Below are 21,078 nucleotides of genomic sequence, written 5' to 3'. Positions count from 1 at the left end.
CAGCACTTTCGGCGATGCTTAGACGTATATCTGGAGTCTGTTTTTGTTGTTCTTCAGTTGGGAAACGGCTGAAACAAAAACACAATGGATCGGTGCAGGGGAGAGGTGTCCAAACTGGGAAATGCTTCCGGGATATACAAGAGAACCCAAATATTAAAAGTAGACCTTTCACAGATCAGGAATGGCGATTGAAGGTAGGATCTATCACTAGGTAGTGGGATTGTTAGTAGGATGTGTGGATGGGAAATGGTAGACATCGGCCTGCACAGGAATAGGAGAGCTACGGCTTTAAAGCGGCTGAGCGCGTTTGGGTGGGATATGACGGGGGGTGGTTGGTGAGAGAGCAGCGGCGTGGTCACGTGACAAAAGGAATTACAATTACTTACCTTTTTAGTAGTCATTTTGAATTGATTTCGGGGTTTTGTCTCTGTTGGAGGTTTTGTTGACTTACTGTGGTCCACTAAGTATAGCCACAAACGAACTGCAGCCAATGGTGATAGTGGTGCACACAGAACATTTACATACAGGCACTTATCTTTGTTTGCAAATACTACTATTAATATTCAGGTCGTGGACGGAAATAAGGTTGAAAGTGCAGCAGAGATCAAGATGAGTTTGGAATGGTTTGAGAATTACTTTGACGAGAGATTATGTTTTAGTCTTACAATTTTTTGCATTCTTTTTAATTTTAACTGGAGAATTGGGTACCTAGTTGGTGTTTGAATTTACGAACCTTGCATTGATTAAGACCACTGTAGAATAGGTGCTCAATCATGGGTGGCTCCCTCATACCAAATGTCGGGCACTTCAAGAATATACCGATCCATGGCCTCTCTAAACCTAGTACGGTATTGCTTGGGCGTGACAATGGTGGGGTCCTTGCCCTTCTTACCCACCAAGCTCTTACCTTTCACCCAGTTCTCAACCTTTTTGTCCCATGTGAAGGTACGGAGCCAGTCAATGATTCCCACGTAAAGCTTGCCCGATGAATCGTCGAGACCAATCACTAACGAATAGTCCATCACGTCCATCTCAGAGAGGAAGGCCGTGTCATTGAACAAGGAGCCCTTCAATAGTTTTTTCAGCTGCTCTTTGACGAAAACAGGACTCTCAAATATGTACTCGATCATGTTTTCGTCGAGCAACACCTCATTTTCTCGGCCTGTCTGCTTCACGTGTCTGTTTCGCATGGAACCCTTCAAGTCAAAAATTCGTGTAGTCGTTCTGTTATAGAATAGATTCTCCATAATCAAGAAATCCATCTTGAACACCTTGCCGTTCATGGAGTTGCGTACTTCAACTTGGTAGAATCCAAATATCTTTGCTAACGCTGTTGTCAAAGTGTTGAAAGAGGACTGGGCAATATATTTGAAGTAGAAGGGCGCAATAGAAACAAATGACTCGAGTTCCGACTTGGAAAGCTCCTTCACAATGTAACGGTTGTCCAAAGTTTTGAGAAAACTGGACCCACTTTTACCTCCCTTCGAGTGCCACTTAATGCTTCGTGACAAACTCTGAATAAACAGGTCATTTACTCCACAAGCTACTCTGAAGGCCTCAAATTGTTCACTGTAGAAGATCTTGCATGACATGTCGGAGTTTCCATCAAGGAAGCGGTACCGCAAGTGATTGGACTTTGTTTTTGTCATTATTGATTCCAAAGGCGTGGTCTCATCGTTTGCGGCATCAATTCTTTTCTTGAATTTTCTTTCGATCTTCATGAACAGATGAAGCTTCTTTTGGAACTGCTCACTTGATTCCAAGCCATCTACGCCTTGATCCTCAGCTTGACTAGCAGGATTGGTAGCCATATCAAGAATTTTCTGCTTGTAATCATTTGAGGACAAGCAAAACGCAACCAAAGAACTGGGCTCGTCTTCGCGAACAATCACATCAGAGTCTGCGAAGGTGTGCTCTGTAGAATCTAAAGGATACTCTAATGGATCCCACAAAGTGGCCGAACGGTCAGCCCAGAAGTTTGTCAAAGACTTCAATAACGAATTGCGCTCAGGTTGAGGAATCTCTACTCGTGAATTTCTTCTAGGAGCATCAGATGACACAGAGTTCACGGTTTTTGAACCATCCAGCGAGACGACCTGCGCCTGCGATTTGTTCAAAGTCTGCTGAATTGCTTTACTATCTGAGTTTTGATCGCCAAATGGACTAACCGGGCGGCGCTGATGCTGCTTGAGTGAACGCCGTTCGTTCTCTGAATCAACCACGTCTTCAATGTTGTCATATATATCCACAATTGGCAGCGAATTAACAATGGGGATAGCCTTGAAATTGTTTGACTTGTTCTCCAACACCTTTTCACGTTGTTTCTGGAACTCCAACGTCATTTGATTGAAATAATTCGTAAGATCTTGAACCTTGTTTGGCGTTTGAGGTGATGAATTATCCAGTAGATTCAAGTCTAGTATTGTTTCAGGTCTCGGCTTTCCGTTGAGCATATGCTTATTTTGATCATTCTCTAAGGATTGCTTGAACTGCATGATTTTGTCTTCTATTGCAGTCAGTGGCACCCGCAATTTAGCTCCAACCTGGCTCCAATCCTTCGAATCAGCCCCGTTGTCTTGCATAGGCCCGATCTCATCATTTTTCTCGCCTTCACTGGCCTTGTCCACACTGGAATGTTCATCATCGAGAGACTTATCAGCTCCTTCAGCTCCATCTTTCAATTCAGTATCAAACTTGTCAATGAGGAAGTTTTGAAGATGAAATTGGGTAATTTTCGTAATTTCGTTTTCAGAAGGAAGGAAGTTCTTTTCAAATTCGTTGAATTCCTTGTCCCACGCAACTCCGAGCTCTTGCATATCCCTTTGAATAACATTGAGAGAAAGGTAATTGGTAGGAGGAGTTGACTTATAAATGCTAAGAGTTTTTGTCTTGATGAATTGTTGTTGCGTGACTAGCCTATCCTTAAGCTCCACCACCTTTTTACTTCCTGCTTCAGCATGCTCAGAAGTATCTACCTTCACTCTATTAAGTCTTTTGGATATACTCTGGAAGAATTTGACTGCAGAGGTTTGAATTCGCTTGAGAGCATCAAGCTTTAGGCCAATATCAATTTCAGCAATGAACTCCAATTTTTTGCGTGGTACCACAACCTCATAGGTATCTATTGGGCTGTACTCCATTCTGATAACATAGTCGTTGAATCCAAAATATTTCACGTGCTCCTTGAAGAAATCATGACGACACTCCTTGTGATAGAATGTGTTTTTCGACCAGAAATTCAACTCGAAGAATTTACCGAGAGAAAGATAATAAGTCTCATCACTGATAGCCTTGATAGGGGTCGAAAAATTGCAAACCGGACAATATGACCACATTATTCTCTCATCTTTACCTTTGAAATGTTCGTGGGGCAAATCAGAGATCTTCTCGACAATCATATCGATTTTGGCATTTCCATGTGCGTATGTTTTATAGTGATCGAGAAACAATTCTCCACACTCCGTGCAAATCTTGCTAGACTCTTGCATGAGTTGATCCAAAAATTGACCAAGAGGTTTGTCATTATCCGAGTAATAGTCGACCACTACGACTATAGGGCCATAACATGGTGTCGCATTCTTGATAGAAACACGAGAGTGTAAGAATCGGATGCTTTTGTGAAAAATAGGATATAATTGGTAAGTAGTATACTTCATACTGTTGGACCATAATCTGCTTCTAAAGCTGAAATTATGTAAAAGGCTTTTTAGTTTTTCCTCGCTGACAAATTTGAGTATCTGCACAACATCCTCTTTGCCAGTAAACCTTTCAAGGTTGAAGTCGAAATGTAATTTCTCGAGCCATGCTCCCTCAATTTCATCCTCTTCAGTAATTTGCTGAAGCTCGCAATTGAATTGATAAAATTCTATCGCACGTTGCAATGAATTGATGACATTTGCAAGTGGGACAGGCAACGGAAAATGCACGGAGGGCGAGAAGCTTAGAATTCTCTGCGCAAACAACTCGACATAATTTGAAACTCCGAAATGTTCAATGGATTTCAAACACAAAAGCTTCGAATCACCAGAATGCTCCAATGCTATGGCCAAACATTCTTTGAGTAAAGCCAGACCAGTTATACCAGGGTTAGGTGGCGGGGCTTCTACACATAGTGCAAAATCCAGGAAGAAACCTTTCTCAAATCTTGCGTTGAAGACAGCAGGAATCAGTGATTCTGCAGCATATTTGAAGCTACTCAAAAATTCTTCGTCACCGCCACGAAGACAGAGTGTGAATCCTGCTTCTTTTTGAGTACCTGTGAAGAATGCATATGTCTTGACTGTGTCTCGGAATATAAATCTTTTAATCTCGAATATATCACATGTTCCCAATACACCTTTCTTGAAGAACAATTCATTGACAGATTGAAATATTCCAGCTTTGATATATCTTGAAAGTCGTTCAATAACTTGAGGTTTGACATTTGATAAAACAGTGATATTTGCTTCCTCAAGTTGTTTTAGAGCAAGACCACATACTGTATCGCCAACAATTACGATGTCGGGTTCAAGAGACACGAGACGCGAAACAAGATTGCTGATGTACACCGATTGCTGAGAATGAACGATTCTCAAACTGATGAATTGCTCTTTTTGTTTCAAGTACTCTAAAGGAAACATGAGGAGAGCAATCTTTGGAGCTTTAATAGAACCCTGCATTCGTTTCGAGTCTATATCTTTGGTGATGAACATTCCTTCTAGAACATGAGTATCTTCAATTGACCCACCGTAAATCTTTTTTATCTTGATGTATTGTTTCACATCCAAGGTATCAATAATTTTCAAGTTTTCAATGTGAGCGAAGGCTTTGTGCAATGCATTTGAGCATCGTTTCTGTTCCCCTGGATCCTTCATATCGCAATCCTCCCAACATTGGTTCATAAGCGCTTTCACGTGTGAAGACAACTGCTTTTTGAATGTCAGGCCCTCCTGGGGGTCCAGATCTAGATTTAATCGCCCAAGTGTTCTGTTTTCATCAATGGAATCATCTAAGTGATACAGATTGAAATGATGCAAGTGTCCTTGCATACTTGAAAAACCAGGAGTAGAGCTTCCAGACTGTTCCTCGTTCTGGTATTGGATTCCGAGAGTAGAGCTAGCATTACCGGAATCAGAATTATTCTCACTTCCTAAGCGAAGTACCAGAGACCTAGGAGTTGGAGAAACTGGCGTGGACGTAGTGCTTGCAGCAATTGTGCTTGTAATTTGGTAGTTTGTGTCAATGGGAGGCAATTTGAGAGTACTTCCGTGAGATTTTCTGCCGGATTTATGCATTCTACGGTCCTTGATTCTGCGAAGCGAGGCCCTTGCTCTTTCGTTTGATCTTAAATCTGATCTTTGCTTAGTCTCATTAATCGTTGCATTATGAAGGGAGTCAATAGGTTTGAATTCGAAACGTTTCATAGCATCCGTCTGGCCAGAATTGACTGGATTATATTTATCATCCACAAACATTGTCGGAAATTCTCGTAGTGTTGGAACGCGAGAGAGAGACGAAGCGAGTGAGTTGTGAGGACGAATTGAGCCAACTGGATCACTCTGGATCAATGATGTGTATAATGACATGGCTTGCTCATCCTCATTCTCACTTTCTCCATCTTCTTCCCGATCGAGTTTTGCTTTATCCTCCAAGAGGTATTGTTTTGGGGATCCAAATTTGAGATCAGAACCCGAGGGAAGTCGAACATATCTGTTGTTTACAACAGCCTTGTATAAATTACCTAGATTCTCCAAGCTTCCCGAATGCATAATATCTTGGGCCAAGGGCCCATGCTTGTGATTGTTGAACCACAGTTTTGGCTCTGAGAAATCTTTTTCGTTGATACTACCAGAGTATAAATTGGTGGAGCTGGTTACTGCAGAGCTGTGAGACTGCAGAGGTGTCAAATAGCTGAAACTTTTTTTAGGAGCCGGAATTTCCACAGCCTCGCCTGTTCTTGTAGTAGGAATAGCCATCTGTGTCGGGAATCTACGTGACAAGCCTTCAGGGCTCCGTTGAGTGGCATCGAGTCCAGATGGAGATGCCGACATTAATGAAGACAGATGATCGAGTTCGCTTCTATCCATACGATCATGCTTGAACGTGCGATTCGCAATTGTCATCGACAGATCATAAATTGCACTATTTCTGCGCGAATTCATCGATTGGGACCGAAGACGCGACAAAGGATGCTCACTCGTAGTTGCAGAAGAGGGAGCTTCATGATCGTTGAACAAAAGACTACCAGCGTCTTCGCCAAAAGAAACCTCGGGTACAATATCCAGTTCAGCATCGCTTTCGGAGGAACTCAGCGAGTCATCACTCAAGTAAACAATGACATCGCTGTAACACGGCTTGCATACCCTCAACTTATCTGAGTAGGCTTGCAAGTCCTTGGAAGGCAAGTCTTTCAGACGCTGATCTTTGTATTGCCTGTAAGAAATAAATATCGTGCAATCAGAGCAGAAAATTTGTCCACAAAAGCGACAGTGGTGTTTTCTTCTGAACGCAGAAAATGACTTGAAGCAATTAAGACATTCCGAAACAAAGGAGTCATTCATCCAGTATTTTTTAGGTATACCGCCATTCTTCAATGGGTTATTCGACGATGTATTTGGCTTGACCCGTTTTTTCTTTTTGCTTGGGATCGATCCTATGATCGATGATGCTGAGTTAGCCACACCTCCCAAATTATTGGTGATGATATGTTTTGCGCCGTCTAGAATTCCAGTCGGAAAGTGAGCAGAAGACTTCCTTGGCGGAAGTTTCGCAATTTTAGATGGTGAGGGCGATTTATTCCCAACTTTGGACAGTGCCAGCGGGGCAGACTCCGCCAGTTTTTTGAGAGAAGTGCCACGAAACAGAATATCTATAGTATCGTTATCAATTGTGTCCATATCGGAGGCCAGGTCATCTGAGAGCTCGATGTCGTTTGGAAGATTATTAAAGATAGAGGATATACGGCTCTGGAGCGTTTTCTTTGCCAAAGTCGGCATCTTTGCGGCGGCGGTCGCCAAAGGCAGTTTTTTCGGGTCGGATAGAATGGTTTTTTCGGCTGCTTTGAGCAGCTCCACATCCTCCGTCTTGTTCGGAAACGGATCCTTCGTTATGGTGACACCTCGGGTATCGATCAGAGACAATGCATGTTTATTTGTCATCGTGGATAGACGTAAGGAGTGATGATCCGAGGTGACGCGAGGTAGTATTTCTGGTATCGAGGGCGGGAGAATCAGAACAGAGGTTCGATCTAGCCCCACCTCACTTTTGGCGGCAGCAGGAAGCGGCATGATGCCAGTTTTGACCAGCGAAACATCCTTACTCACGCCCTCATGTGAAATCGACAGTGCGCGATCGATGGACTCGTCTGCCACTGTACGGTTGGGAGATATAAGGGACAGAGAGTCAATAGCTTCAGTGTTGGCATCAGCGCCAGCAGCAACAGGCAGGATTCCATGCACCAAATTGGAAGCATTGTTTGTGACCTTGCGCAATGTTTTGGACAAAATGGCCGAGAAATGGTGTTCTGATACCACCTCTGGATCTGGAAGTGTGGGAAACGATACAAAGTCCTCTGGCGAGGCAGCGACCGCACTTGCTGGTAGCGACGGCACACTCATATCGTCTTGAGTGACCCGTGCAACCATGATCTGCAGTGGGACCGATGTTTTAATTGGTTAGGGACAGGATGGATCTATTGGGGAGACTGAGGGGTGTTTAAATAGTTCTACAAGAGACTCGGTGAGGGATTTTTTTGAAATGTATCAAAACAATTGCGTTGTGTGCATGAAAATGTACCGATAGGTATGATTAAATTGGGATACCAGGGTATGGTGGCTACACAATGGACAGTGTTTTGGCTAAGTAGTGATTATCGTGGAGGAACAATAGGTGTGTGGTAGTAGTACATGATTTTGAGTGAATGAGATGAAAAAAATTGAAAGATTAAGATTATTTTATGATGAAGAGAAGGAGTGCGAGATTTTTTTAGACTTTGTGTATGAATGTTGTGTTGGAGGTGAATTGAGTTTGGAGCTTCTTGTTCCATATTGACTACGTGTGTGATATTGGAGAATCTGCGGACTTCTTTGACATATGATGAAACGAAAAGAAAAAATTGAAGACTCAAATGGAAGTCTGTTAATTAGATATATGAAAGTTCTTTCTAATTGTGGCAAGCTTAGGTAATATCAGCGCCGTGTAGGGTGGTACATGTTTGTCTATCGCTGCCATAGAAAAGAAGATTATGGTGCAAGTATGTTCGAAAAGTGGCAAATTTCTAGGGATTTGATCCTGGCACTTTATCGTGTTTTTTAATACAGTGTCCTTCTTGTAGTGTTTAATTGTGGTGCTTGATTGTAGTGTTTGATTATAGTGTAGCCCTTCAACCAGAGTACCGTGGCACAAAAACAAGAATTTTTTATCAAGCATATATAAATTACACCCAGACGATTGGAAATAGCATAGCTAGGGATTTAGATGGTCCAGTTAAATCGTAAGATAAATACAACAATAACAGGGCGTGTGGCGTAGTTGGTAGCGCGTTCGCTTAGCATGCGAAAGGTCTCCGGTTCGACTCCGGACTCGTCCATTCTTTTTAATTTTTGAATCTGATTCTTTTTTTCGTTGAAGAATCGAAAGACCCGGAGTCAATTCTTTTTGGTTTCGGGAACAAGAATTCTATAGCTTTGAGGGATGTGGGTCATCATCTGAATGGGTCCATCTAGCACTGTTTAGACGACCAACCCGATAAATTGACTGGAAAGAAGCACTTTCTCATTATGATCGTCATGAAGAATATTTAATAATGACTAGAAATTCGCCATTAAGAGCCCTAGATCCAATCATCCAATTGCATCTCGTAGACACTTTCCGCTGGATGCCTCCATCCCAGCAACTCCCAGCCATGGTAGCTCGGCGCTATCAACCATTTTTGTTGGCAAAACCCGCCATGTCTTGAAATTCACACTAATAATTAATTCCGAAATAAACAATTCTTTCAACCTTCGATTGTGTCACGAAGTTGCAGCGGCAATTGCAGTCTCTAATATGGCCTAAAGGGACCAAAATCGAACAGACGACAACCACAGACACAAACGTCACACTCAAACAAAATCTGAGCTCAATTTCCTTTCTTTTCAAAAAATCCAATCTCAAACGCAATATTCTCAACTCTCAACCCCCAACACACCTCCTCCGTTCTTATCACATTCCTCTCTACCTACACCCTCCTCCATCCACGCGCTTTTCTCACAGCCATATCCACTCCCATACTACAACCCGTTTTCCACTCCCATTCAAAGTCGCCTTTCTTTCCCGAAAGCACAACATTGCATCTACCCACACATCCCGCACAAATCATATCCGGACACACACACGATCCAATTCCAGATGTCCCAGGTGCTCCAAAAACGTCGTGGTGGACGCACTGTCCAGGTAACCAACAATGCTAGTGATGATGAAGATTACAGTAATGATTCGCACAAAGTCGGAGTCGACCGGCGCGACATTGTCGACAATAAAACCTTGAAGGTGCCCTTTTTGACCTTGATGGAGGAGGTGTTGTTGGTGGGGTTGAAGGATAAAGAGGGCTATCTCCTGTTCTGGAATGACAACATTTCGTACGCTCTTCGGGGGTGCGTTTTGTTGGAGTTGGCATTTAGAGGCAAGATTTCATTGGTCAACGACCCTGCGCGCCGGCGGTTTGACTTGTGTGACCGGTTGGTGGAGGTCATTGACGCGGAGCCCACCGGGGAGCATTTGCTCGATGAAGCGTTGAAAACAATGAAAAACGACGAGGGCCATTTGTCGATCTCCAATTGGATCGACTTGCTCTCGGGAGAAACCTGGAACTTGATGAAGATCAGCTACCAGATGAAACAGGTGCGTGAGCGTTTGGCTAAGGGTCTTGTAGACAAGGGAATATTGCGCACAGAAAGAAAGAACTTCTTCTTGTTCGACATGGCCACGCACCCAATTGCAGACAAGATCCTGAAGGAATATGTCAAGAACCGCGTGTTGAGCGTGTTGACCCAAAAAACCTGCGACTTAGATCCTTTGAGCAACGACCAGTTCCCTGCTGACACATCCTTTAGATACTTGCGTACTGTGGCATTGGTGTGTGGTCTGTGTGCTGCCAATGTGTTGGAGAATGTCTTGTTACTGTTGACATTTGAGAAGCGCGACCAGGCGTTTTTGCGCGCTGATGAACTATTGGGCACTTACTCCCAATTTCCCTTCGATCTGCTGGCCAAGAATGCGCTGGGCATGGGTACAAACTTAGCACAGGAGATTGCCGACGAAATCGTGCTGAGCGGTGCTTCTGAGTTGCAACTCGAGTTGATCGCTGGTGTGATCAGCGTGTTCTCAAGAATGGATTCGATTTTGTAAAACTAGCGCTTCGGGCTGCGCACCAAATCTGATGTATAATTGAATATAAATAGGAAGACGAGTTTTGTTTTGTATTATCCACTACGATCTGAGTGTGTCTGCAAACGAGTTTATCAAGCCATAGTTGGGTGCATCTCCCTTTGAGTCCCACCAGAATCCACCAGCCAACCCGTTGTCCCGGACATACATGGCCTTGATAGATGCGCTCTGCTCGTTGTCATACGTGACAATGATATTCTGTTGGTGATCATATGCGATAGCAGCTACGCGCTCGCCATCGAAGATCTCGGTGCTTCTATCTATGCGATTGAAGTCAACAGTGTCTTTACCCTCAGGGAATTTTGCGTTGAATACGCTTCCAACTTCTGGCAGCTGAGGCTGCAAGAAACACCGCCCGTAAGCTGGCATGCCTAAGAGTAATTTGTGGGTGGAAGCTCCACGCAGCGCATACAAACGAAGCGCCAGGTCCGCATTGAGCGCATTGGAGCCGTTGAAACCGTACAAGTTGGAATGATACCCGACTGTATTAGACCATTTGTCTCCGACGAAATCGTAACACATGATATTCCAGAAAGTCAAGTACTGATCCATGGCAGGAATATTAAGCACATCCACGGTATCCTGGCCCGCAGGTACCGCCACCGAGAGAGTAAGAGCTTCGTTGATGTAGCTCAAAGTTGTGCGGAGCAGCTTCAACAATTCGACTAATTGGTGTGCTTCTGTTGTGTTGGCAGGAAACTCCCAATCAATATCGACTCCATCGAACCCAAACCGACGCACAAGATCAATTGTCGAATTGACAAAATTGCTGCGTTTCTCGGTGTTGGCAGTGACTTCCTGAAATTCGGCATTGGTCCCCCAGCCCCCAATTGAGGCTATCACCTTCAATTCTGGGTTTCTCGATTTGAGCAGCATCAGCGCTGCAATTGCACCTGCAGCACCGCCAACAGACATCTGTGTATCTGCCCATTCATCTGTTAGTTTGACATTTCCAGTTTTGATGTCGGGTTTGAGAAAAGCGTAGAAAACATGATTAATTGATGGCAGTAAGTCCTGAGGATTGTGTTTGCTGTCGTAAACAGACCAATTGGAATAGTAGACACCAACCACGTGACTCATATTAATTCAATTTCTTTGTTTTTGTGATTATATGTTTTCAGCAGCAAAAGTTAGCTAATACCTAGATGGTTTGGTGGGTGGTGTGTGGAGTACCGTGGGTGCAAAAAATAGATGCTGTGCGATGAAATACACTTACAAATAGACGGACTCGGCGCGAAGTCAAGGAAAAAATACTAGAAAAAACCGAGGTTTGGGAATTGGAATTTATTTACGGGGTCTCTTTTTTGAGCTCAGTTGATTTGAGATTTGAACCCGAAGAGATGTGTCATGGCTGGACCAAATATTATGGCTCATGTGTACCCCTGTCCGGAGTTAAGCCCGAAAAAGGTACCGTAATTACTAAACTTTAATGAATTACTTTGGTTGAGACATCAAGATACATTGCTCCTGAGAAACTTATCTCGCATTTGTTTGAATCATTAATGAGGAGAATTTTGGTTTGGCACTGTTTGTAGGGACATTTATTGTGGCACAGGCATACGGCGGCGAAGAGATGATAATCTTAATCGGAGGTGGATCTTAAAGCTTTGAAGAAACACAAGAAGTGCAAAGCTCTGAAATAAATTTGGAGAAAGTGTTTTCACTAGTTTGTAAAGGTCTCTTCTCTGAGGAGTTCAGCCGAAACCAATCCACCCAAAGAAAGCTATTCTGTACAGAAATACCGAAGCAAATACACTAAATATCACTTGATTCTTCCATACACACATTCTTGTCTTATCATCTCTTCCCGATAAATCATCCATTTCCTTGTATGACCACTAAGCGCCAAGTTGGAGGTAAAAGACACCTACTGAAAATAACATGAATCGATAATTTCAGTGGAATTCAAAGTTGAAAATTCTTTTAGTTATCAGAAATTGTCATCGGAAACATTGACTCAACGTCATTGGCAGTCCCCTTCTGAAATGAATCAACGGAACATAAAAATCAATTTGTCACATATTACCTAGATTTTGAAGCAAGCGATTAAAATCAAATACCAATCGAAACTGAAATTTCGATTAATTTCCAAACTTTACCCACAATTCATCTGCTCCACCTGCTCTTATCACACCCTCTACTACTTCTCCACAATTACTAACCATGTCTCTTTCAGAATACATTGAAACCGCCACCACGGGCCTTCCTACCTCAATCCCCTCCTCCAGCAAAGTGTATAAGGATGAGTGTATGTACACATTCGACAATGCCGAAAATACGCCCCGGGGACTTGACGTTTGCATGTCTTGTTTCCAGGCATTTTCGAGAACTGAACATCGCAACTGGACATCGGAACACTACCAGAAGAAGAGACATCTGCTCTTTTTGAACATAAAGAAATCTTTAAAACCTGAGTCGGATCGGCCCTCTCCCTTCCTGCTGGACCTGGCCGATACTAGACTGCCGAAAGCTCCCAAATTGGAAATCGTGCAACAAACGGACCTGGACTTGTATCTGACAACATATGCGGTATATGTATCACCTTTAGATGCAGAGCTTGACTTGGAGAGCTGTCCGGATGCTACGAGAAACTTGGTAGACCAGATTTTACTGGCCAACTCGGCAAATACAGATAATGACATACAAGCATGGGAACATGAGGTTTTTGCATGTGAGCACTCTTCGAGCCTTGACCCAACTCACGAGAGCGGAAGTAATGCTGACGTGTCTATTTGTTCAGCCTGTGAATTGACCCTGAACTTGTGGGTCTGCTTGTCCTGTGGATCAGTAAGCTGTGGCCGCGCCCAATTCGGAACTGACATCAAGGGCAACTCTCATGCATTGGCTCATTATGAACAGACGGGCCATGCAGTTGCTGCTAAACTTGGTTCGCTTTCTGCAGAAGAGGATAAATGCGACTGCTACTGCTACAAGTGTAACGATGAAGTAAAAGTTCCTGGGCTTGCATCTATATTAGACTCTTACGGCATCAACTTGAATGATGCCGTCAAATCAGAGAAAACTCTTATTGAGTTGAATCTAGAAACAAACAAAAACTGGCAATTCAATCTCGATGGAAGCGATGGTGAACTACTTTCCCCAGTATTTGGACCTGGCTTGACAGGCATGAAGAACCTCGGCAATTCTTGTTACATAAATTCGGTTATCCAAGCGCTCTTCAACCTTCCAGCTTATAGGGAATTTTTCCAGACCCGTGCATTTGATGATACAGTCGAGAATCCGGCCATGGACTTGAATTCGCAGCTTATCAAACTCTATGATGGCTTAAACTCCGGCAGATACTCAAAGCCTAGTGGCTTAAAGGGTGATCTGTACCAGGAGGGAATTAGACCAGACTCTTTCAAGAACCTCATCGGTGAAAATCATACAGAGTTCCGAACCAACAAGCAGCAAGATGCAAACGAATTTTTTCTCTATTTGTTCGACAAACTTGACAAAGAGTATGGTTTGAACCTAAACAGGGATTTGAAGTTTGTACTTGCCAGCAAGCTAGTCTGTAATAGCTGTCATAATGGACTGATGACTCGCGAGCTCGTCGATACAGTATCTGTTCCGGTAGACTTGAAGGTAGCAAGTGTTGATGAAAATGGAAAAAAGATTTACGAGCCAACGACCTTTGAAAGGGGTCTCGAGCTTTTGACAGGCCTTGAAACTATCGAGGGATACTCATGCGAGTCATGTGGTCAACGGACTGAGGCAACAAAGCAGACAGGATTCGAAACGTTCCCCAGATATCTCATGACAAGCTTGCAAAGAATCCAATTGGACAATTGGCAGCCCGTGAAAGTTGATGTTCCTGTTCATTTGCCAGAAATACTCAATCTTGCAACCTTCAAGGCGCCCGTTTTCGGGCCAAACGAAAATGAAATTCTGAAGGATTCACCTGGATCCGCGAAGCCATCTTTCGCGCCAAATGATGAAGCATTGATGACGCTCCAAAGCATGGGTTTCGGCGAGCAACGCTGCATCCGTGCCCTTTACAATACGGATAACAAAGGTGCAGAAGAAGCAATGAACTGGATCTTTGCTCACATGGATGATGCTGATATCGACACTCCGTTTACCGTTCCATCTAACGACGGAACCAGCTCCACTGAGGCTGAAGTACCTCAAGACGCCATCGACAATTTGGTATCCATGGGATTTGGAGCCCAGCTTGCGCGCAAAGCGTTGTATCTCCATCTGAATGATCCAAATGCCGCTGTAGAGTGGCTTTTCAGCAATCCAGACGATGATGGTGTGATTGAAAACACATCCCCTAAGGTCAATGTTGCAGAACAAACGAAAAACCTTCTTGAGGAACTATTGGAAAAGGCAAAATCTCAAAATCAAACTGCTGACTACAAAGTGAAGGCCGTGATCTGCCACAAGGGCAGCTCGCCTCACACAGGCCACTATGTTGTATTTATCCGGATTGACGACAAATGGGTGCTCTTTAACGATGAAAAGGTCGTTGACTGCGGCGAGAAGACAGATGAAATCGAAACATGTGGATACTTGTACCTTTTCGAAAAAATCTAAATTGACCTGATCGTGTTCGCTTTCAGCTTCCGAAAGATAAGGCATTCTCAATCGTCCTTCCTAGGAATGCACTACTGCAGACAAGCCCAGGCGATATAACTCCGAAATCTGCTTGACTAGTACTGACAAGCCCTTGAATGTGGACTCAATCATGAAAGATTTCAAAATATGGGGAACTTCAAGGTACATAAAACTCAGCCCGCCCCAGCGAAAATTCCAAAAATTCTGAAAAGCCTATCCTTATCGTGTTATTAATTCACGTGGGGCGATTGGACTTAGAGTTCGCAGCAGTCCTGCACGCAACGCTGGCTCTGAAAAAATCGAGTTACTACCGACCGAACCACTCACCTATTCCCCCACCAACTACCTAATTTACAACAACCTCCGCAAATTTTGCGCCAACCTACCAAAACACAAAATCTAATTTAAAATGTTCATCACTAACGAAAACGTGGGCGACCGTTCCCGTATGGAGGACTGGAGAAGTATGTATCAAGTGACTCATGAGTCATTGTCCAACCCATAATGGATTCCATGATTCTGGACGCACCAGCATGGATATTTCCAATTTGTGCCTTCTATTCGGTAGAGAATATCAACATCCGGATTCTGGTAACCGCAATCTACTGAAATTTTCGATTTACTAACCCTTAGTCCGTGGTTACGACCCTTTGACCTCCCCCGACTTGTTACAACACGAATACCCTCTTACTGAACAATGTAAGGACACCATCAGAGCTGGTCGTGATCAGGTTGTTGAGATCTTGGACGGTAAGGACGACCGTCTTGTCGTCGTCATTGGTCCATGTTCCATCCACGACCCAGCTGCTGCTCTTGACTATGCTGATAAATTGAAGGCCGAGGCCGAGAAGCACAAGGGTGAGCTTCATATCGTCATGAGAGCTTACCTCGAGAAGCCAAGAACCACTGTTGGCTGGAAGGGTTTGATCAATGACCCAGATATCGATGGTTCTTTCGACATCAACAAGGGTCTCCGTATCTCCCGTAAATTGTTCGTGCAATTGACCGAGAAGCTTCCTATTGCAGGTGAGATGTTGGACACCATTTCCCCACAATTCTTGTCTGACTTGTTCAGTGTTGGTGCCATCGGTGCTAGAACCACTGAGTCTCAATTGCACAGAGAATTGTCCTCTGGTCTCTCTTTCCCTGTTGGTTTCAAGAACGGTACTGACGGTACCTTGGGCGTTGCTGTCGACGCTTTGAGAGCTGCTGCTCACCCACACCACTTCTTGTCCGTCACCAAGCCAGGTATCGTTGCCATTGTTGGTACCGACGGTAACGAGGACTGTTTCGTCATCTTGAGAGGTGGTAAGCAGGGCACCAACTACGATGCCAAGTCTATCGCCGAGACCAAGGAGTCTTTGAAGAAGGCCAACGTCCGTGAGGGACGTAGAATCATGGTGGACTGCTCTCATGGTAACTCCAACAAGGACCACAGAAACCAGCCTTTGGTTGCCGCTGAAATTGCCAAGCAAATTTCCGAGGGTGAGCAATCCATTTGTGGTTTGATGATCGAGTCCAACATTGAAGAGGGCAGACAAGACGTTCCTCCTGCCGAGAAAGGCGGTAAGGACGCTTTGAAATACGGTTGCTCCATCACCGATGCTTGTATCGGCTTCAACGACACTATCTCTGTTTTGCAAACTTTGGCTGACAGTGTCAAGGCCAGAAGAGCTCTCTAGGGATCAAATTTTATGCTCTAGTAAAAAATTAAGTGTGTACAAAATGTATTTTTTAGCATATCTATAAACAGTGAGAATATACTCATTTTGTAGCATTTATCTTATTAACAGGACAAGATCCTAAACAGCCTTGAAGCCCAGAGCAGAGACAATGGTCTCTAACTTTTCCACTTCATTTGAAAGCTGGGCGGTCAACTCGTTTGCATCCTTTTCTCTCTCTTCTTCAGTTCTAAACTGCTTCTTGCCACGAGCAAACCAGTAGACAACACAGTAGATGAAGAACACGGCAATGACCACAGAAACATAATTCATGTTGCCCGCGGTAACTGGCATCACTGCTGGGAAACTATAGAAAATAGTGGTGAAGACGGCCCAAAAGATCAAAACCACATTGCAGACCAAACCAAGCTTGCCCATCCAGAAGGGTCCATGCTCAATATTATCTCTACCCTTTATGAGTAAGAACACCACTGGAACCAAGTATGACAATAAAAGGAAGAGAATACATCCGATGACCAATGAGTTGTAGGCTGTAGTCGATCCCATGTAGATGCATCCAATGATAGCGCACCAAACACACGACATTATGTGAGCATTGACGGGCGCTCCAGTTCGAGGGTTGATTTTAGACCAGTACCTAGATCCTGGCAAACCTCTGTCTCTAGCAAAGGACCAACACAAGCGGGCCTGCCAGGTGTGAGAGGCAATATTGCAGCCAATAGCTGTGAACAAAATTAAACAACTCAAACCAGTTGCGCCTGCCTTACTGTTAAGAGCCTGGCGGTAGATATCCATAATTGGAGAACCAGTAGTTGACTTCAAAATCTCGTCTAAGTTTCGAATACAGAAGAACATGGCGATAGAGTACACGAGAGAGGTCACGAGTCCAATGATGACGGTTCCAATGATGGCCTTAGGGATATCTGTTTGTGGACTGAGTGTTTCCTCGGCCAAATGCGTGGCTGCGTCCAAACAACTGAACGACCAGTTAGGATTGATTAAACCCACAATGAACGCAATTCCAGCAGAAGACCAACCAGTACCATTTGAGAATTCCACAAAGACAAAATGTGCTGTCTGGTAGTGGCCCGAGCTTTTAGCCAAAACCACAATTGTAATTATCACGAACGACGCCAAGGAGATATAGAGCGACGCCAGCGAGATGTGAGGCAAAGGCTTCTCCCAGATATTGAAGAACAAAAGGAAAATATTCACGAGCTGGTATGTCACAAACACCTGCCATGTCTTATACGTAGCATCTGGATCGCTGCTGTTCATGACGTACATTCCCACCAAAGTGGATGCAATTGAAATGGTCACCGAAGCACTGGTGAAAACCGCTCCCGCCCATGCAAAAGCTCCACAGAGGTACGAGGCAAAAGGCGCATATTTGGGAGGAGCCAACTTCATCGTCCAGTAATACTGTCCGCCAGCATTGGGCATGGCGCTAGCCAACTCCGAAAGCGTCACTGCAATGCACATCGAGATAGTCGCAATTATCAAAATACCATAAATAATCATCATGGGGCCTCCACTCGAGATACTTGTGATGAGCGAAGCAGAAATACCAAACCATGAATTGGTCAAACCGAAGCCTACACCCAACAACGCAAATATAGAGAAGTTTCTACGCAACTCGGGCACGTAACCAGTTCCAGCGGTGAAGATCAAATTGGCCTGTGCTTCTTTGAGAAGCTTTGCAGCGTTCTTTCCATCTGTCATTTCCAAGTTATTGTTAGTTCTGTAGGTATTTACCTCGTGTATCTCACCTGTAGCGGCAGATTGCACTTGGTGGATCACTTCTTCTTTTTTACCCATTTTCACTATTTGCGATGAGTAGAAACCGAAGACAAAAAATTGTATCGAGTTTTGGAAGTGGGTGATTGAGGCCTTTATATCTTGGGTGGTTAATCAATGATGTCTCTTTACAGTATTTCTTTGCGCCCAAACCGTTTGATAATGCACAGCTCTTATCTGCCTTTACATTGCAGAATCGGGACGGGCGGTAAGTACAGGAGAACGCGGGGGAAAAAGACTTGTGAAAAAAAGAACCTGCGTTGATTTTTTACCCTCATTTGCTACAAGTCTCGTACTTTTCTCAAATAGACTTCATTGTTGATTTAATTTGACTGATGCCCGAAAAAATATCCTGCAGAATACACTCTTTCAAGATAAGAGCCCCAGATATATCCTGCAGTACAACACCGTTCTGTACATGAATAGTCCAATTGAAGTAGTATGAAGAATAGAATACGGCTTGATTTACGAGGCAGGAAACGTATTTATCCGCTACTATAGATGCTTGGGGAAATTAAGTCCACTCTTGGCAGGTTATCTATGCCGGCCAAGCTTTCGATTTGGTGGATAATAACGTGCGACAAGTTGGCGAATCAGTGAAAATCAAAGTTAATTATTCATGATCAAAGCTCATCTTCGCTTGCCGAATTCTCAAATTCCATGAGAAGCCCCGCGCGAACTAGGACCGCATCCCAGTCACAATTTATGATGATTAAACTCTCGATAACAGCGATCATAATCATTCCTGTGCCGACTCCAAGCCACAAACCACGCAATTTCAAATCTGTCGTTCTGGTGAGGACGAATGCGAGAGGCATAGCCACAGCATAATATGCCACGAAATTGACAATGCCTCCGAGTTTTTGCAGTCCCTGAGCCCTGAGAATACCATTAGAAACACAGGCAAGACCATCAAAGAGTTGAAGACAAGCGACAAGTGGCGTGAACAAGGAGACAATGAGATCAATGACTTCTGGATCGTTGGTGAATAAGCCACCAATTTGACGACTGAACAAAAGCAAAACAATGCAATTGACGGAGGCTAAACCAACGCCAAAAACCATACCAGTAAGAGTCGCTTTTCTTGCCGAGTGTAGGTTGCCGGCGCCTACAAAATTTGCGACTCTTGTGGATACGGCGATGCTAACAGCAAATGGGACCATATAGGTCAAGGATGCAATTGAACCCACAGCACTTTGTGCCGCAAGCTCCACTGTACCAAAGTACAGCGCAAAAAGGGTCATGATCTCGTAAGCAACGTACTCCGATTCCAACATGATAATTCCCGGGATAGCCAAATGAGAAAGCTGGCCCCAGTTTTGGAACAAGTTCTTGAGTTTGGACAAGCCAAACCAGCACTTTGACCCATCAACGAACATTACATACAATACTAACAAAAGACTCATGACCCAAAAGTTGATTACCACCGCGATTGGTGCACCAATGTAGCCCAAACCATAAGTCTCGTTCCACACAAGGTACCAAGAAAGGAAGATATTGATCGGAGCACTGATGAATAGAATACCAGTTCCAGCCTCAAAGATACCCTGTGCCTGGAGAAACCGCTTTCCGTTCTCGAAAAAAATGTACGCGGGCCCGCCCGCCACGAGAACACGCAAAAATTTGGTTGTGAGCTCCAAAACTTTCTCAGAATCAATCACATATTTGAGGAGCGAGCCACTGTACCACCAGAAAAGTGCGCAGGGAACATAGACACACAATGAAAAGACTACACACCGCTGAACATGCACACTGACCAACTCATGGTTGCCAGCGCCGTAAGCCTGCGGACAGAGAGTATCGAGGGAAGTAGCGATTCCCTCAAAAATAGCGAGTGTAATGGTCGATGTCATGGAGGCAAGAGAGACCGCAGCCAATTCGTTTTTACCAAGATGACCCACTACCAACAAACACACGATCGAAAACAAGTGCTCTAATATGAAAGTGATGATAAGCGGGAACGAGTACCTAAACAACATACGGGTCTCCAACGCAAACGTCGTACGCAAATTGGCAAAATCCTCGTGGTCTAGGAGAAGGACACTGGACTTGACGTCTGAAAGAGTCAGTCCCCTCGACTTCCCAGAAGCATAAGATCTACGGTCACCTTCCGGAGATCCGGCGCCCGGAGTCCCGGTCCAGTCGGCATTTTCATCGTTGTATTGACGTCGTTGATGTTCCTCTACAAGCCAACTGTGGAACGATTCTTGGTCATCATTGGTGTGAGCAGAGCTCAATGTCGACGGGAGAGATCGTGACAGCGCCACACTGACAGCATCGCTCACATCATCACGACCAGTGAGAAGTGAGGTGGTTTCATCTAATGAAAGAAAGGACCTTTGGTCATCGTCTGCCCCATATTTGAAAAGAGGGAAGTTTGTCGACGGAGGGATGAAGAGACGACGACGGCGATTGACAGCACCGTTTGGATTCAGAAGTTGATTAAAAACATGGGACAAAACCATTTTGTGATGGAATTGTGCGGAAATAGACTAACTCGAAGTAGAGATAAGAAAGCTAGTGGTACTAATAGTGTAGATAGTAGTGTGTAGAGAGCAGGTAGTGGTTGGTGATGACAAAAGGGTTCATTGACCTCGAGATGAGCAGAGATGATAATGCACTATTTTTTTAG

The 21,078-nt window shown here is 44.2% G+C and overlaps 7 protein-coding genes and 1 non-coding gene across 8 annotated transcripts; 4 read left to right on the top strand and 4 right to left on the bottom strand.

Annotated features, from left to right (window-relative positions):
• Nucleotides 1–767: 767 nt before the first annotated feature.
• On the bottom strand, nucleotides 768–7,622 carry PUMCH_000630 (uncharacterized protein; the record flags this gene model as incomplete). Its single annotated transcript, XM_063019708.1, has 1 exon — nucleotides 768–7,622. One exon carries the CDS (start codon nucleotides 7,620–7,622, stop codon nucleotides 768–770), a length of 6,855 nt encoding a protein of 2,284 aa, XP_062875778.1.
• Nucleotides 7,623–8,493: 871 nt separating this feature from the next.
• Nucleotides 8,494–8,566, top strand: PUMCH_000629. The gene has a single exon. It is a non-coding gene; the product is annotated as a tRNA-Ala (tRNA).
• An 800-nt stretch (nucleotides 8,567–9,366) lies between these two features.
• On the top strand, nucleotides 9,367–10,365 carry PUMCH_000628 (uncharacterized protein; the record flags this gene model as incomplete). The annotated part of the gene is made up of 1 exon (XM_063019707.1): nucleotides 9,367–10,365. The coding sequence occupies one exon, from the start codon at nucleotides 9,367–9,369 to the stop codon at nucleotides 10,363–10,365; it is 999 nt and encodes a 332-aa protein (XP_062875777.1).
• Nucleotides 10,366–10,446: 81 nt separating this feature from the next.
• PUMCH_000627 (uncharacterized protein) lies at nucleotides 10,447–11,484 on the bottom strand (the record flags this gene model as incomplete). The annotated part of the gene is made up of 1 exon (XM_063019706.1): nucleotides 10,447–11,484. One exon carries the CDS (start codon nucleotides 11,482–11,484, stop codon nucleotides 10,447–10,449), a length of 1,038 nt encoding a protein of 345 aa, XP_062875776.1.
• A 1,083-nt stretch (nucleotides 11,485–12,567) lies between these two features.
• PUMCH_000626 (uncharacterized protein) lies at nucleotides 12,568–14,946 on the top strand (the record flags this gene model as incomplete). The annotated part of the gene is made up of 1 exon (XM_063019705.1): nucleotides 12,568–14,946. The coding sequence occupies one exon, from the start codon at nucleotides 12,568–12,570 to the stop codon at nucleotides 14,944–14,946; it is 2,379 nt and encodes a 792-aa protein (XP_062875775.1).
• Nucleotides 14,947–15,842: 896 nt separating this feature from the next.
• Nucleotides 15,843–16,649, top strand: PUMCH_000625 (uncharacterized protein; the record flags this gene model as incomplete). Its single annotated transcript, XM_063019704.1, has 1 exon — nucleotides 15,843–16,649. The coding sequence occupies one exon, from the start codon at nucleotides 15,843–15,845 to the stop codon at nucleotides 16,647–16,649; it is 807 nt and encodes a 268-aa protein (XP_062875774.1).
• A 120-nt stretch (nucleotides 16,650–16,769) lies between these two features.
• PUMCH_000624 (uncharacterized protein) lies at nucleotides 16,770–18,467 on the bottom strand (the record flags this gene model as incomplete). The annotated part of the gene is made up of 1 exon (XM_063019703.1): nucleotides 16,770–18,467. The coding sequence occupies one exon, from the start codon at nucleotides 18,465–18,467 to the stop codon at nucleotides 16,770–16,772; it is 1,698 nt and encodes a 565-aa protein (XP_062875773.1).
• Nucleotides 18,468–19,069: 602 nt separating this feature from the next.
• On the bottom strand, nucleotides 19,070–20,911 carry PUMCH_000623 (uncharacterized protein; the record flags this gene model as incomplete). Its single annotated transcript, XM_063019702.1, has 1 exon — nucleotides 19,070–20,911. The coding sequence occupies one exon, from the start codon at nucleotides 20,909–20,911 to the stop codon at nucleotides 19,070–19,072; it is 1,842 nt and encodes a 613-aa protein (XP_062875772.1).
• Nucleotides 20,912–21,078: the final 167 nt, after the last annotated feature.

This window comes from Australozyma saopauloensis, chromosome 1 (assembly GCF_035610405.1).
Source record: "Australozyma saopauloensis chromosome 1, complete sequence".
NCBI classification, from domain to species: Eukaryota; Fungi; Ascomycota; class Pichiomycetes; order Serinales; family Metschnikowiaceae; genus Australozyma; species Australozyma saopauloensis.
The sequence above is the reverse complement of the archived record's forward strand: the minus strand, read 5'-3'. Positions and strand labels throughout refer to the sequence as shown.